The sequence below is a fragment of the Sceloporus occidentalis genome, unplaced genomic scaffold (assembly GCF_023333645.1).
Source record: "Sceloporus occidentalis isolate IW3139 unplaced genomic scaffold, rSceOcc1.0.p SCAF_134, whole genome shotgun sequence".
Classification (NCBI taxonomy): domain Eukaryota; kingdom Metazoa; phylum Chordata; class Lepidosauria; order Squamata; family Phrynosomatidae; genus Sceloporus; species Sceloporus occidentalis.
The window spans coordinates 593,208-607,945 of NW_028317114.1; the positions used below are offsets into that span (position 1 = coordinate 593,208).

Consider the following 14,738-nt stretch of genomic DNA (forward strand, 5'->3'; position numbering starts at 1 on the left):
TAGAATATCGCTGAGGCTAGCAAATCAAAGATTATCCCTAAAGGTTCAAGGCTAATACATTAAGACTTTTCTATATGCTTATTAACCCACATTATTTTTGCATTTGGTACTGGAGCCTCAGAGAGGAGAAGACACACTATTTATATCTTCAGTGGGCCTTGTCCTGTTGTTCATGTATGTTTCTCTAGATTGCATCCATAGAAGCCACCAAAAAACTAAAATCCTTAAAGCCATTTTTTGCAACAGCTGTTTAAAGTCATTGTATAAAAAATACAAACACAAGACCCTGTGTATAGCTTGGCTAATTAACGTGCTAGGCAGTGGACAGTATTATAGGGTTTTATGGAGTATTTCCATCTTCAGCTCTTATTTTTAAATTCATCTCTAGGGTTGAAGTATCATAATGAAGGTAATTTGAATTAAGGTCTATTAACCAGTTAATCCCAACATTAATTTTTAAAATGTAATTTAAATGAGAAAAGAAATATTGTGAGGTGATTTTTTTTGGTGCTCTTAAGAGTTTCTGTTGCAGATTTCTGTACTTCGCTTTTGTGTTGCTTATTTATTTTATTTAAAAAAAAATTTACAAAAATAAATACAAAAAGTTGCATTTTATTTTTTGCCTTTTCTCTCAGGGGCTTCCTGGACAGTTTTGTTTTTTTTTAAATTTTTTTTATTTTTAATAAGGATATACATCATATACCCTGCAGGCGATAAGGTGAACACAATAATTCATTCAGGTTCTGTTCTCTCTCAGGGGCATTTGAGAAAGTCTGTTCACAGTGTTGCTGTTGCTAAATTTCCTTCTAGTACTTTGATCAAACTGTTGATAAATATAGACTTATTTGTATGTCATATTTCCTATATAGACATTGAAAATTGTTACTTAACTATTTCATGATTACTGGCACAAAAGAGCAGCTGGGGAAAAACTGACAAATTACAGTCTGAAGTATATGCTCTTAACAATAGGGATTGTCATTATACAAGATACTGGATTGTCATTCAGATCTGAACACTTCAGACCTAAGAAAAGCAATTTGTGAAAATGGCCTTGGAGCATAACTCAAAATTTTTCCATGGAGTTGTACCCTTTTTTTTTTTTGCCCTTTTGTCTGTAATATACTTGTGTCTATTACCAATCATTCCGGGTTGGAGAAAATTATCTACAATGTATGAGTCAGCTGGATACTTTTCAGAACCTTTTTTTTTATACAGTTCTGTATGAAATAGCATAAACTGGGCACCAGATATAGAGTTTATCCAAGAGTCTGCCCAGCCATGCTTGGATGTATACTCAACTCAGTAGACCATTGTTCTGAGCACCCCAAGCAATTTAGTAAGTGAACATAACTAGTTTCTCAAATGCAAAATGCACAGCTGTCAAATATCATGGCATACTATGTCAAATATGGGATAGTCATGAGACTATGAGTTTAATATTTTTGATGGTCTTATTCTTCTCATTGGTATTACTAATGTTGACTAAAGTAGCATCTTGCTTATTAGATGTGGTAAGCTGTAGCCGATTTATAATATTCCGAGATATCGGTCTCACCAACTGTATACCTTTCAATAAAGGGTATTGTTGAATTGTTTCATGTACTCGCCTATACATTCTTTCATAGGTTTTTCATATTTGCCAGTGCAGAATAACAGATTAAACAGAGCTCTTGCAATTTGTTTGTATTGAGACATCAATACTTACATAGGAGGCCTTTATACCCAAGTGCCTTTATGGTAGCCATTGAAAACACCTGGTGACTTCATTATTACCAATAAATTGACCTTTTTCCTACTTCATGATACACATCTCATGGCCCATGACATTTTGTGCCTTTCTCCACATTAACAATACCGTGTTACTTTTAGAATTTTGTTTCTGATAAGAGCAGTAATCTGTTATGTAGCATTAGAAGCATGTGTGGGAATGTTTCAATGCATTTACATACATGCTTTATGCAGATCATCTTCTTTTGCTATCTACTGTTTTAAGTGTATTTGTTAAAATTAGCAAAAACATCAGTCCAAAATGCATATATAATATTGTTTGTAATTATTAAATGACACAATTTTCTTTCATTCCAGTGTAATTCCCAAAACTGTGCTAGCATCACTGGATGTGCCTACAAATAAACAGTAAAAATATGTTGTGTGATGACTCTCAAGCAGAAAAGCTCCCATTTTCATTTCACTCTCCCAAAGAGAATTGATGTAAATAAATATTTCTATAAGTGTTAAAGAGCATTGTATGGTTTTTAAGAAAATTAAATCATAAATAAAAAAAAAAACAATAGTGCCCACTTTAAGTTGTAAATAAGCTCCAAGGAGATGGAAAGGCAAACAGCTTTAAGAAATATAACTCCAAGACAGCTAAAGATACTGTTTCCATTTACCTCTGAATTATCTTTTCCTTAGCAGATCAGTATTATGTCAGGGCCAGTCGTAATTACACAAACCAACCTTTGCTCCATCAGTGAAGTGTTGGTAGCTATTGCAATTAAAAGTCTGGAACTTAGTAAATCTGGAGCTAAACATATTTTTGTCAAGAATAAAATTGTAATTAATTCAACAATTTTAGCTACAATTGTGATAGGGTGCTTAGTAAAACATTAGACCTAAAACAATACTTTTCCTTAACGTGATGTTCTTAGTAGGCGCTAGAACTTTATATTAGAGTAATGAAAAGGTATTTATATTCCAGTAAGACTCCAAGGATTATGTGCGGTTATTGGCCAATATAAGATAGAGGGGTATACAAATTAGTGTTACAAAATCATAACAAAGGATATTTTTTAATACAAATATATTTTTGCTAGTACTTCAATTATAGTAAGAGCTGTTCAATTACATTTTTGTTGCTGTAGTGATGCCTCCATTTGGTTATGTTTATATAATGTTGTCTGGAAGCATCTGTTATTTTGTTTATTATTATTATTATTATTTTCCCTTTTTTCCTCTTTACTTTTTCCCAAAGGTCACATTGTACCATTATCACAAAAAAACATAATAATAACATAATAATGTTAGATGCATAGGTTGTTAATTTGACCCAACAATATTCTGACTTTCAAATATCACTTCTAAGTGCTTCTAAATTTGTAGCAGTGCTTACCAAGCTTTTCAATTTAATGGGTGGTTTTGTTTAATAAATAGATCCACCATAAAAAAGATAGAGCTTTTTTGAATTAGAAATAAGACATAACTGGAAACATTATGGTAACATTTGATCTTGATCTTGTATTATTGATTTAAATATTGTTGGAGTAAACCTTAGATTTGTATTATTCCTATGGAAATAGAAACAAGGAGCTTTCTCAAGCATTCCCATGGCAATGCTTGCCAAGTGTATTTATGAAAACCGGCCTACCTTGCAGCTGGTTCTCAGCAGTTGTTGACACTAATACATTGGTAAAAAAAAGACTAGTTGGGTTACAGTACAGTAATTCTGTCTGTGTTGTTTTCTTTGATGTGCGTGAATAAAAAAGCTCTACAAAACATATTGACAAACGATGATATTGAACAAGATGGTTTGGAGGCAGTGTGGTATTCATATTAGGTACTGTCCTGACCAAGGGCTATGCCCCCTGCTGCCCCTTGTCCCACCTCTGCAGCTACGGGTATGGAACTAGGGTCAGCATGCTATGGAGTCTCCTCGATAGTTTTGATGGGCTAGTTAGGTAGATCAGAGATCTCACTTGCAACCGACCCATTGAACAGAGGTGCACTAGGGTGAGCTACTGCTGCCCCCTGGACATATTATTGAAGGCCAAAATACACTGTTGGCAGGGGGTACTTGTTTAACTCGCATCATACTGATTGATATTTTGGTCCATATCAAACAATACCCTAATTACCGTACCTGAGAGCTCTCTGTGTTTGCTATGGAGGATGTCTAGCTGACAGATAACTGCTAGGTCTCTGGGGCAGTTTTTTCCTCTAGTTGCTAAATATTGACCTTTTTATGCAACAGTGTTCATGGTAGCTTTGGTGAAATTGCAACAGCCGTCATAAAAGCTTTACTCCTATAGGTCAGTAGGAAGCTATATTTAGAAAAGGAGTGATTTTTTCCTGTTCTCATTATGCAAAAAAAATGGAGGCAATGTTGCTTTGAATATGTGTATGCAATAGGCAACCAAGTATTGTAAGGATCCCTTAATTTTGCTGGATAATTGTGCAGTAGATTTTGTTTTCAAATAAAAAGAACCAAATGCTGTTTACTGTGTTAAAAATTAACCTCTTTTCCATTTCATTTCCATGTTATCCATGCTTACTATTTTTGCTTGGGAAAAACATGTTATAAGAGTTGGTGTTTTAATGCTTTCTGCCTCACCTAATTCTTTGTTACCCTCCAGTTCCCTCATATTCCTGTCTGTCAATTCTGTATACTACTACAAAACAAACTGTAAATAAAGTTTAGCATTCCTATTGTAACATTTTTATGAAATAAATTATATTTCCTAGTCTAATAAAAAATAAAATAATTTATGTCTGCGGAACATTTTATTATGGCTATGTTTATCTCAAACAAGTAGTTGCTGAAAAGATTTGATTATAGAGTTATTTAATCAAAATATTGGCTTAATGGGATAGCTCATTTGTTAAAAGAATAACTAAGGACATTCTGTTTGAATTACTTTTGTTGCAGATAATTGCTAATCTATTCAGTAGTTTTAATTGAGGGGTACAATCCAATCTGCTTTTCCTTTTAATTGTTGGCGTGACAAATATGGTAGCCCAATAATATACATTTTGATTCTGTGTTCCACTAAATGGTGAACTACCTGCAATGGTAAGAAAATGATCCTGAAATGCAGCAGCATTAATAGGGAACTACCTCCATGGACTTATTTCAGGTTTTGCAGACCAGGAAAGCATGTCAAATCCAAAGGCTGCAAATACCCTGAGTGGCAGCTGAAAGAGACTCAGACTTTGTACGGGAGCTGTACATATCAACTCCTTGCTGTCATTAATTTATGCAGGGACAGCTCAGTACTTCTTGTGGCAGAACGTTAAATGCTGTCTCCTGGGTTAGTAAACTACAAGGTCAACCTTTCCTCTGACAAGGAAGGTCTATTCACAAGCCCAAGATCCTATTTGAACTATAATATGTTATGTAATATTTTGAATGCTTAATAAGTAGACCTTATCATCACCAAAAACATTGGTCCTATAGTTTCACAAGGAGATGAAATCATAATTGATCAAGGAGACACAAGACTCTGTAATGCCATCCTCAAGGATATTGAGGTTGCTTGTGTCAGTATAGAGCTTAGGATAACAAGACTTTAGCTTGGCCCCTGCTGTGATGCGCTTGGGTTATAGATCTCACCAAAATTGAGTTAAAATAGAGTTAAAGGGACACTCTAGGTATCTTATGCACCTCTTAATTTAGTTATATTAATTCAGTTCCAGTGCTGGCTCAGCAAACGCCCTGGGTAAGAGTCTAACCAGACCACTGTGCTCATGTGCCAAGAGCACCCCCATTGATTTAAATGAGTGCTTTCCTGCCACTAGAAAGAAATATCAAGATGCAGATGAGGCATTCTAGTGAAGGTTTTTTCCCCTGGATTTTGAGAATACACATTAAAGTACCTTACATAGTTTTATATGCATTCTTTGTTAAGTGTACTGTATAGGAAACTGGAATGTCCCTTATAACTTTGACACAGTGGTCCTCTTTTTCTAAAGGTAACTCACCATAAACTAAAAATGATTGGCTAAGTAATATATGGCCATATCAACAATCGCCTCCTAAACTTCAATGATATAGCTGAAATGCCTCAATAGGGAGGCATTCAGAAACACCGAACATCCACCCCAGGATGCACTGTGACCGCTCCGGAAAGTGGAAAGATTTTGCCACTTGCAAGACGGCGGCGCGTCCTTTAAAAAAATAGAATCTATCTGGCAGGTAAAAGATTTTTCAAATAAAAGCGTTTTTTTTCATCATATTTTATTATTTGTCATGAGAAATTAGATGACATGATAAAAAAATGGTATCTGAAGAAAAAAAAGCAGCATATAACTTGTGTGGGTACACTAAAAAAGGAGAAAATTACAGCTAAACACGAGCGCTGCAAAAGTGTTAAAAGAATCTATTTAGCAGGCTTTTTCATTAGCTTTTTTGGATGAGTAAAAGATTTTTCAAATAAAATTGAGGAAAGGGGTTTTCAATTTTTCATCATCATTTTTTTTTTTTTTATAGGAAATGATAATATGATCAGAAAATGGTATCTGAAGAATGACCTTCTTGTCCTGAAAAAAATCTAAATATATAACTTGTGTGGGTTCACTAAATAGGTGAAGAGAAAATTACATCTAAACACGTGCACCGCAAAAGTGTTAAAACAGCCAAAGGGTACAAAAGGTAAAAAACAGCCTGGTCTTCTTTTGTACCAGTTTGGTATTGTTTTAATTTCAGATTTTCAATCTGCTGGCGCTATATAAATAAATGCAATGTAATGAACTTAAGTATAATATGTAAAGACTTGTTCTATGTAGATAATATCGCAGACCCCATCAGACGCAACTTTATTTCAAATTGCAAAAAAGCACATCATAGAAATGGATAAAAGACACAAACTCCCTCTCATCACTCCTGTCTCACCCATTATATTATTTACTAGGAATCATAATATTTTGTGTATTAATGTCATATTTTAACCCCTTAAGGATAGAGCTGTAAAGTTATTGGGCAATAAGTACAAGTAGCGTTTTGTTATTTCAAAACCATTTTTTTTCCAAAGCTGGTCATTCTGCCCCATATGCTATTTCGGGTATCTTTGAAGCTGGCCAATGCAACTTACCCCATCAAACCATACATTTTTGAAAACTAGACATCCCAAAGTATTTCAAATGCAAGTATTTAACCCTTTCCATGCATGAGATTCTACCACCAGCCTTTGCCAATGTTTGTGGTAGTATTTTTTTTTTAGCCAAAGGCTAAAGTGAAGTGCGGGAGGTGAACCAGGATCAGGACTGGCGGCAAGGTGCAACAACCGGTAACGAGCCGGGTCAGGATAGGAGAGAGAGAGACACAAAGTCCAGTAAACAATGACAAAGTCGGGTGCCGGGAAATCACTCAAACAGCAGAGGATAATCCCAGAAGGAATAGGGCCTGAGCAGAGCAAAGCCAGCTAGTAAGCTCAATAACTAATAACTAATAACCCTAATTAAGGGTGTGTAAGGTTTTTGTATAGGCTGTTAGGTAAAGCCCCCCCTCTAATTCCAGGGTGCTCCAGCCTTCTCCCACTACACTATGCAATCCCCCAAAGGGATTGCCAGCCTCTTTTCCAGTCTTTCCTGCCTCAGTCATTGATGTCGGGACACGCCCCCTTGCCCTCTGCGACCCAGAGGAGCAGACAGATCACAGCATGCGTTCAACTAGAGGCCGGGGACGCGTCCTACCCCATGATGGAGCGGCAGCATGGCGTGCAGCGGAGGCTGCAGGAGGAACAGCACGAGCCTGACACCCCCCCATTTTGGTCAGTCTGTGCCTATGCCCTATCTTTGAGCCCGGCCACTCCAATTTACCCCATCAAACCATTATTTTTTTTTTAAATTAGACACCCCTTCGGTATTTGAAATGCTTTTACTTTAACTCTTTCCATGTCAATATTTTTGGAAAGATACAGCGCTAATTTTAGTAATTGCTCATAATAATAAACTTTTTTTTTTATATATATATTTTTTTTATATTTTACTAATCACATTGTGATTAGAAAGCATTGACTTGCATGGTTGAATGCAGTATCTGTATTCAACCTGCAATTGGAGCCAGAGTTCTGTAGAGGATCTGGAGACCCTCTGGCAAACTTTTCCAACGAAATCTTGCGATTGGCAAAATCACTCGCAGTGGCAGTTGTGACCGATCGGAGTGTTCGGTGTCGCTGAATGCTTTGTGATCGAGCAACACCATTGAAGTTTTAAAACAGGCGTCATCCGCCATACAGTGTATGGCGGATGTTGACGCCCTGGGGAGGGGCCAGACATGGCCCCTGATGCCGATCTCGGTGTTGCTGAATCGAGGCATTACAGCAACACCGTTTAGGCGAAGAAAGTGATTGTAGCTCATTTTCTAAGCTTGCTTAACGAAATGACGTGTCGGGCACATCATTGGTCGTTACATGACCGTTTTTGCGTGACGTGCCTGACCCGTCAATAGACGTTAAGGGGTTAAACACAAATACATGCAGAGACCAGGACCAATTATCATAAATTAATATAACTTATAATAATGGCTTGTGCATGATTGTAACTTAAATTGCACACATAATAATCTGGAGTTATAATTTTGTATTGCATCTTCTATGTACTAAATAAAATAGTTTAGCCTGCTTACCTGCTGGCTTTTATTTTTAGGGTAAATCAGACTTTAGTTTTTATAGATTTAAAAGGGGTACAGAAAAATAAGAAGGGAGGGGGGGACAGAAAACCATACAGAAACAGAAAATCATACAGCAGCATCTCGCAAAAATAATGTGTGGTGGAAGTATAGCCTAACAAGAGCCCAGCACAGCCGTACTGGGGAGGGGCACCCACAATGAGGCAGCATAATGACCCAGGACGAGAAGCCCACCAGGGCTTAGGAAACGCAGGCTGTGATATAGAGGGAAAGGCAGAACAGAAGGAGGGATGTCGTGGGCGGACAGGAGAAGACCAATTGGGGGGGGGAGAGAAGAAAAAAAATTATAACAATAATAATAACGATAAAAGGAGGGGGGAGACAGCGGCACAGGGAGATGGGAAAACACAACCGAAGCAAACACATGCGGACGAAGACAGGGAGACATGACAGAAATGTACTCAAGCAAAGGGTCATGCACATAAGAGAGCCAATAAAACTATGTGGATAAGTATCGCTCCGTTCCCGTGTCAGCCGAGAGACTTAATTCATCTAATATACGGATCTGCTCAACTCTGAGGATCCATTCCTTAAGCGTGGGGGGGCCACCATGAGATGACGGCGTACCGATTTCCGAAACCACTTGATCGAGTGGGACGTGTGATGGAGTAGAAAGAATTCCGGAGTGAAGGGGAGGAGCTCATCAGTAAAGTGGTGCACCTGGGAATGTATAGCTTTCCAATATGAGGCGATGAGTGGGCAGTGCCACCATAGGTGAAGCAGAGAACCCGGAGTAGCGCCAGCATCTCCAGCATCGGTTAGGCACATCTCTCTCGGGAGAGAGCCAGATTCCCAGATACTTAAGTTTAGGGCAGCACTAGGTAAAGGAGAAAGAGGGTTTTAGAGAGTTAGCCTCATCACAGGGCAAAGTCACATTAAGGATTTCTGATTTGGATGTTGTGTTAATTTTAAAGTTCGTGAGGGCACCATACAGCGAGAATTCCCAAAGGATGTTTGAAAGAGAGATTCTGGGGTGAGTGACAACAAACAAGAGGTCATCAGCATAGCCTAAAATCTTATGTTGGGTGTCCCCAACCTGGAGACCACAGATATCCGGGTTTATCCTCACGGCCTGAAGAAGTGGTTCCAGGGAGAGCACAAACAACAAGGGGGACAACGGGCAACCCTGGCATGTGCCATTCCGAATGTGAAAGGGGTCTGAGTGGAAGCCATTAACACGAACCCGGGGCATGGGGGTGGAATACAGAGAGCGGATCCCATATGCGTTAAGGTGGAGAGCATGAAGGTCCAGTCAACTCTGTCAAAGGCCTTTTCGGCGTCTATAGACCGCAGAATGGCCGAGGTGTGGGTAAGTTTTGCGTTGTGCATTAAAGACAGAGCCCTAATAGTACTATCCAGACCTCACGACCGGGAACAAACCCTGTCTGGTCAGGGTGGATCAGGGATGGCATTAGAGGCTTAATGCAGTTGGCCAGGATCTTCGCAAACAGCTTCAGATCAACATTCAGCAAAGAAATAGGGCAGTAGCTGCCGCATTGCTCTAGGGGCTTTTATTTTTAGATGTGCTACGATGGAGGTAGGATCCCAGCTATACTCTCTTGGCTTCCCTCCGAGCATTTCAGAATTGTAATGCTAGGAAAGCCTGACAAATCATATACCAGGCTTCCGTAAAGACCCTCCGTTGGCGTTTCTGACTATGAGCGAACCATTAGGACGGAAGCCTGGCAAATCAATGGGCCGGCGGAGAGATCTCCTCTGATCGGCTGTGTACAATTACCTTTTTAATATGGAATGCACAGCCAGTTAGGGGAGAGCTCTCCCAGGTGACCCATTGATCTCCATGCTAACCAGCTTAGCCGGTGCTTTTGCACGACTGGACCTATTTTCAGCTCCATCTGTCCTGACGTTAATCCGGCCCTGCCTATTTATTGCAAGTTTCCAATTGCACGATTGGTTGTTACCTGTGGCAATCAGCATGCTCTGTTAGGTGGGATGGTTGCTTACTGCTTATAAGCATTTTGGTTCGGATTACGGTCCTTCATTTGGTTTTATTCTTAGGTATTGAATTGCTACAATCATACTTTGTATAAGACGATCATTCTGTTTCTGTTTTACAGATTTAGTCAGGCCCATTGAATTGAGCCCCTGATCTTCCGACATACTTCAATTAGGTACCTACAAACCATGTGCAATATAGAAAGTGGTAACAAACTAATTACAAATCTTTATAATGTTAGTGCTAGATTAATATTATACTAGTTAAAGTAAATGTAGTTGAATATGAATCAAAGTTAACTTTCTGGGTAACTGTATAAAGAACTCTTAATTTACAAGACACATTTCAGTATTAATTTACATATCATCGCCAGGACTCTGCCAAGTACTGACCTTGGAGAAGACCTACACCAAGCTACAACTGTGATCTAAAACATTCTACAGCAGATGTAAACAGTAAGTTTCTCACTGTTTTAATAGGATTATATATACAGAATTGCTGTGTCTTGTAACTTGGAGAAAAACATTTCACATTATGAATTTTATGTAACAGTTAAATGGGCCGAACTTTGCATTTGAAAGAAAACGGTTTGCCTGGAACTAGACTTATGCATTTGACACTTAGGTGATACTAGAAGTGCTAAATTGGTAGAGAAAGTTTCATCAGTGCATTGAGACTAGGTGAGATAGTGTGAAAACATTCATCTGTTGGTGAATGCAGTAGGATAGTTAGGTCTGACAAAATGAGTTGTCAAACACACTTGGGGGGGTTGAATCTACACTTAAGGGGTGCTGCACATTTGTAAATGCAATTGGTACTCCATAAAATAATCCAATTCACAGCTATGTTCAGGTACATGATGCATAAATACATCAGCGTGACATGTACTCATAAACACAATTCACAGAGCTCACCGCCAGGGACTCACATTACTCGCTAGTACAACCCAGACATACACACACACTACAGCACTCTACAGTAAAAAATAGACACTTCCACGAGACCACAATACACAGCACTCACACAAAAACTCACAAATGCTCACAGCCCTCTGAAAGGTACAAACACAAAAAGGTAACTCACGTCACTCACAGACACACACCCAAGAACACAAGTCACAATTCATGTTTGAGACCCTTTATCTAAAATCATAGTTACTAGTAGATACAATGCTGTCTCATTCCAACATGTCACAAGTCTTTACCTCTACATTTTTGCATCTATTCACAAAATCCAGAGTACAGTGTGTGCTAAACTCCAGTTTAACTTTCTAAATGGGAGAACACTGGCATAACAACAGGGGTTGCAGCTGCGACAGGGATGTGTAATTGTGTGTGTGAGCAGGGATGTGTAAATGGGGAGAGATGGAGTGTGTGTTATTCCGGCGTGCAGCAGTGAGCACTGCAGCAGAGCAAAGCAGGACTTCAGCAGGGTAAGTGAACTACAAAGGGGGGAGAGGGTAGATAGTGAGAAGAACGACAGGGTGTATATAGTGAGAAGGGGAGAAGAGAGGAGAAATGGTGAGAAGAGGAAGGAGAGGTAGCTAGTGAGAAAGGTGGGTAGTGAAATAAATAAAGAGTGAGAATGAAAGAATTAATGTGTGAATGAATTGTGTGAATGGGTGAGAGTATAAATGTGTGTCTGTATTGTGTGAATGAGTGAGAGAATTAATGAATTAATGTGTGTATGAATTGTGTGAATGATTGAGAGTTTGAATTTGTGTGTGAATGATTTGTGAGAATGCATTAATGGTCAGAAGGAGGGAAGACTGCACTGACTCTCACAGTCTTCCCCTAATCTGCAGTCAGTGTGGCAAATATTTTTTGGTGCAGAGGGAGTGATAGGGTCCAATTTTTTCAATATAAAAAAATATTTTCAGCAGGATCTAATATTTATATATATTGTCAGCAGGATCTAATATTTATATACCGTATATACCCTTATTATAAGACAACCCCCCCATAATTTGAATATTAATTTAGAAAAAAAGAAAAAGCCTAAATATAAAACTACCCTATAAGAAGACAGTTTTACTAGTAAACATTTATTCACATGTAAACTATTTGTTCATATTTAATAAAACCTATGATTGAGAAAAATGCATTTTTTGTTTTTATTTCCTTTTATTTGCCAACCTGCCCCCCATTTATGCACATCTGCCCCACGGCTTGCTACTCTACCCCCCATATGATCGTCATAGAAGCTCCGGTGGCAGTGTCGGGTAGCAGCGGGGGTTGTTTGCGTGCATCGTGCAGACATCCACCAGCTGCCAGAGAGGAGAATCCATGTCCCCTGCAGCACTGTGGGGGGGGGGGGAGATCTGGATCTTAGTCTTGTAGTCAGACCTCTGTTTGAGGTCTGATTATAAGACGACCTCGAATATAAGATGAGAGGTATTTTTGAGAGCATTTGCTATGAAAAAAAACCTTCTCTTATAATCAAGCAAATACAGTATATATTGGCAACAGGATCTAATATATATATATATATATATATATATATATGTATATATATTAGCAACAGGGTCTAATATTTATATAGATTGGCAGCAGGGGCTAATAATAAAGAATGAAAAACAACTGCCAGTTTAGCTGTTATTTTGAAATCATATTTCAATCACGCTCTTTACTTCAAAGAGATAAGTACATATTATGTAGATAAAAATGCATGTATATATATATATATATATATATATACACACACATATATATAGCGTTTTACATACTGCATTGTACTCCAATGGCCTCCACAGTCGCCAGATTTAAATCTTTGAGCACCTTTGTGATGTGGTGGAACGGGAGAGGAATGTTTCCAGCACCTTGTAGAAAGTATGCCACAAAGAATGAAGGCAGTTCTGAAGGCAAAAAGGGGTTCAACCCAGTACTAGCAAGATGTACCAAATAAAATGGCCAGTGAGTGTATTAATTCAGACAGAAATGTGGCATGGTAAAGGTATTAGAAAAATTGCCTATATTTAATCCTCTATGTAACCCTGCAAAGATTCCTCAAGGTGGCAGCATTGTTCTTTATCTGACCATTATATATCATTTAAACTTTTTGGATATAATATAGACATTATTCATATAAATATTATAGTTAATAATGATCACCCCAGTCTCAAATAATAATAATTATATATGGGGATTTCATAAAATATAAAATAGACATTATTTTTTGATTCCTTCACATATAAAATTAAGGTCTTATAGTTTATTTTACTATTGATGAATACTTTTGTTTGTTTTTCCCTGGTTATATACTTTACATATATGCTGATTATTTGAAGTAAAAAAAACTTGCCCGATAAGGCACAAATAAAGTGGTATACTCATTGACAGATAGCTTCAGCTCTGGCTCAGCAGGAGTTCTTGTTTAACATGCGTACCTGTCTATCTGAATGGTCTGGAACCCTTTGCACAAGAGTGCAAGGGCAAGTCCTTGATTTTGATTTGAAAACAGGAAACTGAGCCCAAAGAAACCCCCTTGTGCAGTATTAATGAATCCAAAAACAAAGTCAAATAGATCTTCATATAAAATTATTATTAATTAACTAATATGACATGAATTCCTTAGGATTTTAGAATGATCAACTGTAAAAAAAAAAGGTTTAAGGTTACTTACGTAAGCAAGGTCCTAATCCAAACCCAGAGTCCAAGGTTTCTAGAATTCAGCAAAGTCCAAATCTAAATCCAATGGTCAAGGTTTTCATGCGAATTGAAAGAGAAACACATTCACACAAACTTCACTTTTAACGATTTTTTATTAATTTGTGCAAAAATGTTGGGGTATGATGGTAAGGGGCAGCTCTACACAAACATACATACACACAGCAACAATAACACATGTATATATAACTTCAACACATATATATATATATATATATATATATATACATATAAACACACTCTTACAACATACACATACAATTACACAGAACCACTTCAAACACCAATACTTACATATACATACTAGACTTGGGCACCAGGGGGCTCTTCGTGTTCGTCTTTGTGCTCGTCTTCGGGGGAAAAAAATCTTCGTATTCCGCGAATATTCGCCCGTTCCTGTCTTCTCTTCGGGCGAATATTCGTGGACATTCTGCGTGTTCGGTTTTTCTTCGTTTTTTCCAGTTAAGGGGTTAATACTGGGTTAACGCAGCTCTGGCGCCAGGAGTTTAAATGTACGTATGAGCAACTCTATTGGTCGTCAGCAGGGGGCTCGTCTGCCATTGGTTGATGGCAGACGAGCCCCCTGCTGGTGACCAATAGGGTCGCTCGTACAGACTGTTAAACTCCTGGTGCAGTAACTTACCCTGCAGATCCCACTGGCCTCCCTGTTCTATCAGTTAAATGTCCGTACGAGCGACCAATAAAGTTG

General features: G+C 38.2%; 1 protein-coding gene across 1 annotated transcript in view; it reads left to right on the plus strand.

Annotated features, from left to right (window-relative positions):
* Window positions 1-9,701: 9,701 nt before the first annotated feature.
* Window positions 9,702-14,738, plus strand: part of LOC149281343 (equilibrative nucleoside transporter 3-like) — a 52,283-nt gene continuing 47,246 nt past the window's right edge. The window contains exon 1 of the mRNA XM_089499392.1: window positions 9,702-9,716. Coding sequence (XP_089355518.1) covers window positions 9,702-9,716 — 15 coding nt within the window. The remainder of the gene's footprint in view (window positions 9,717-14,738) is intronic.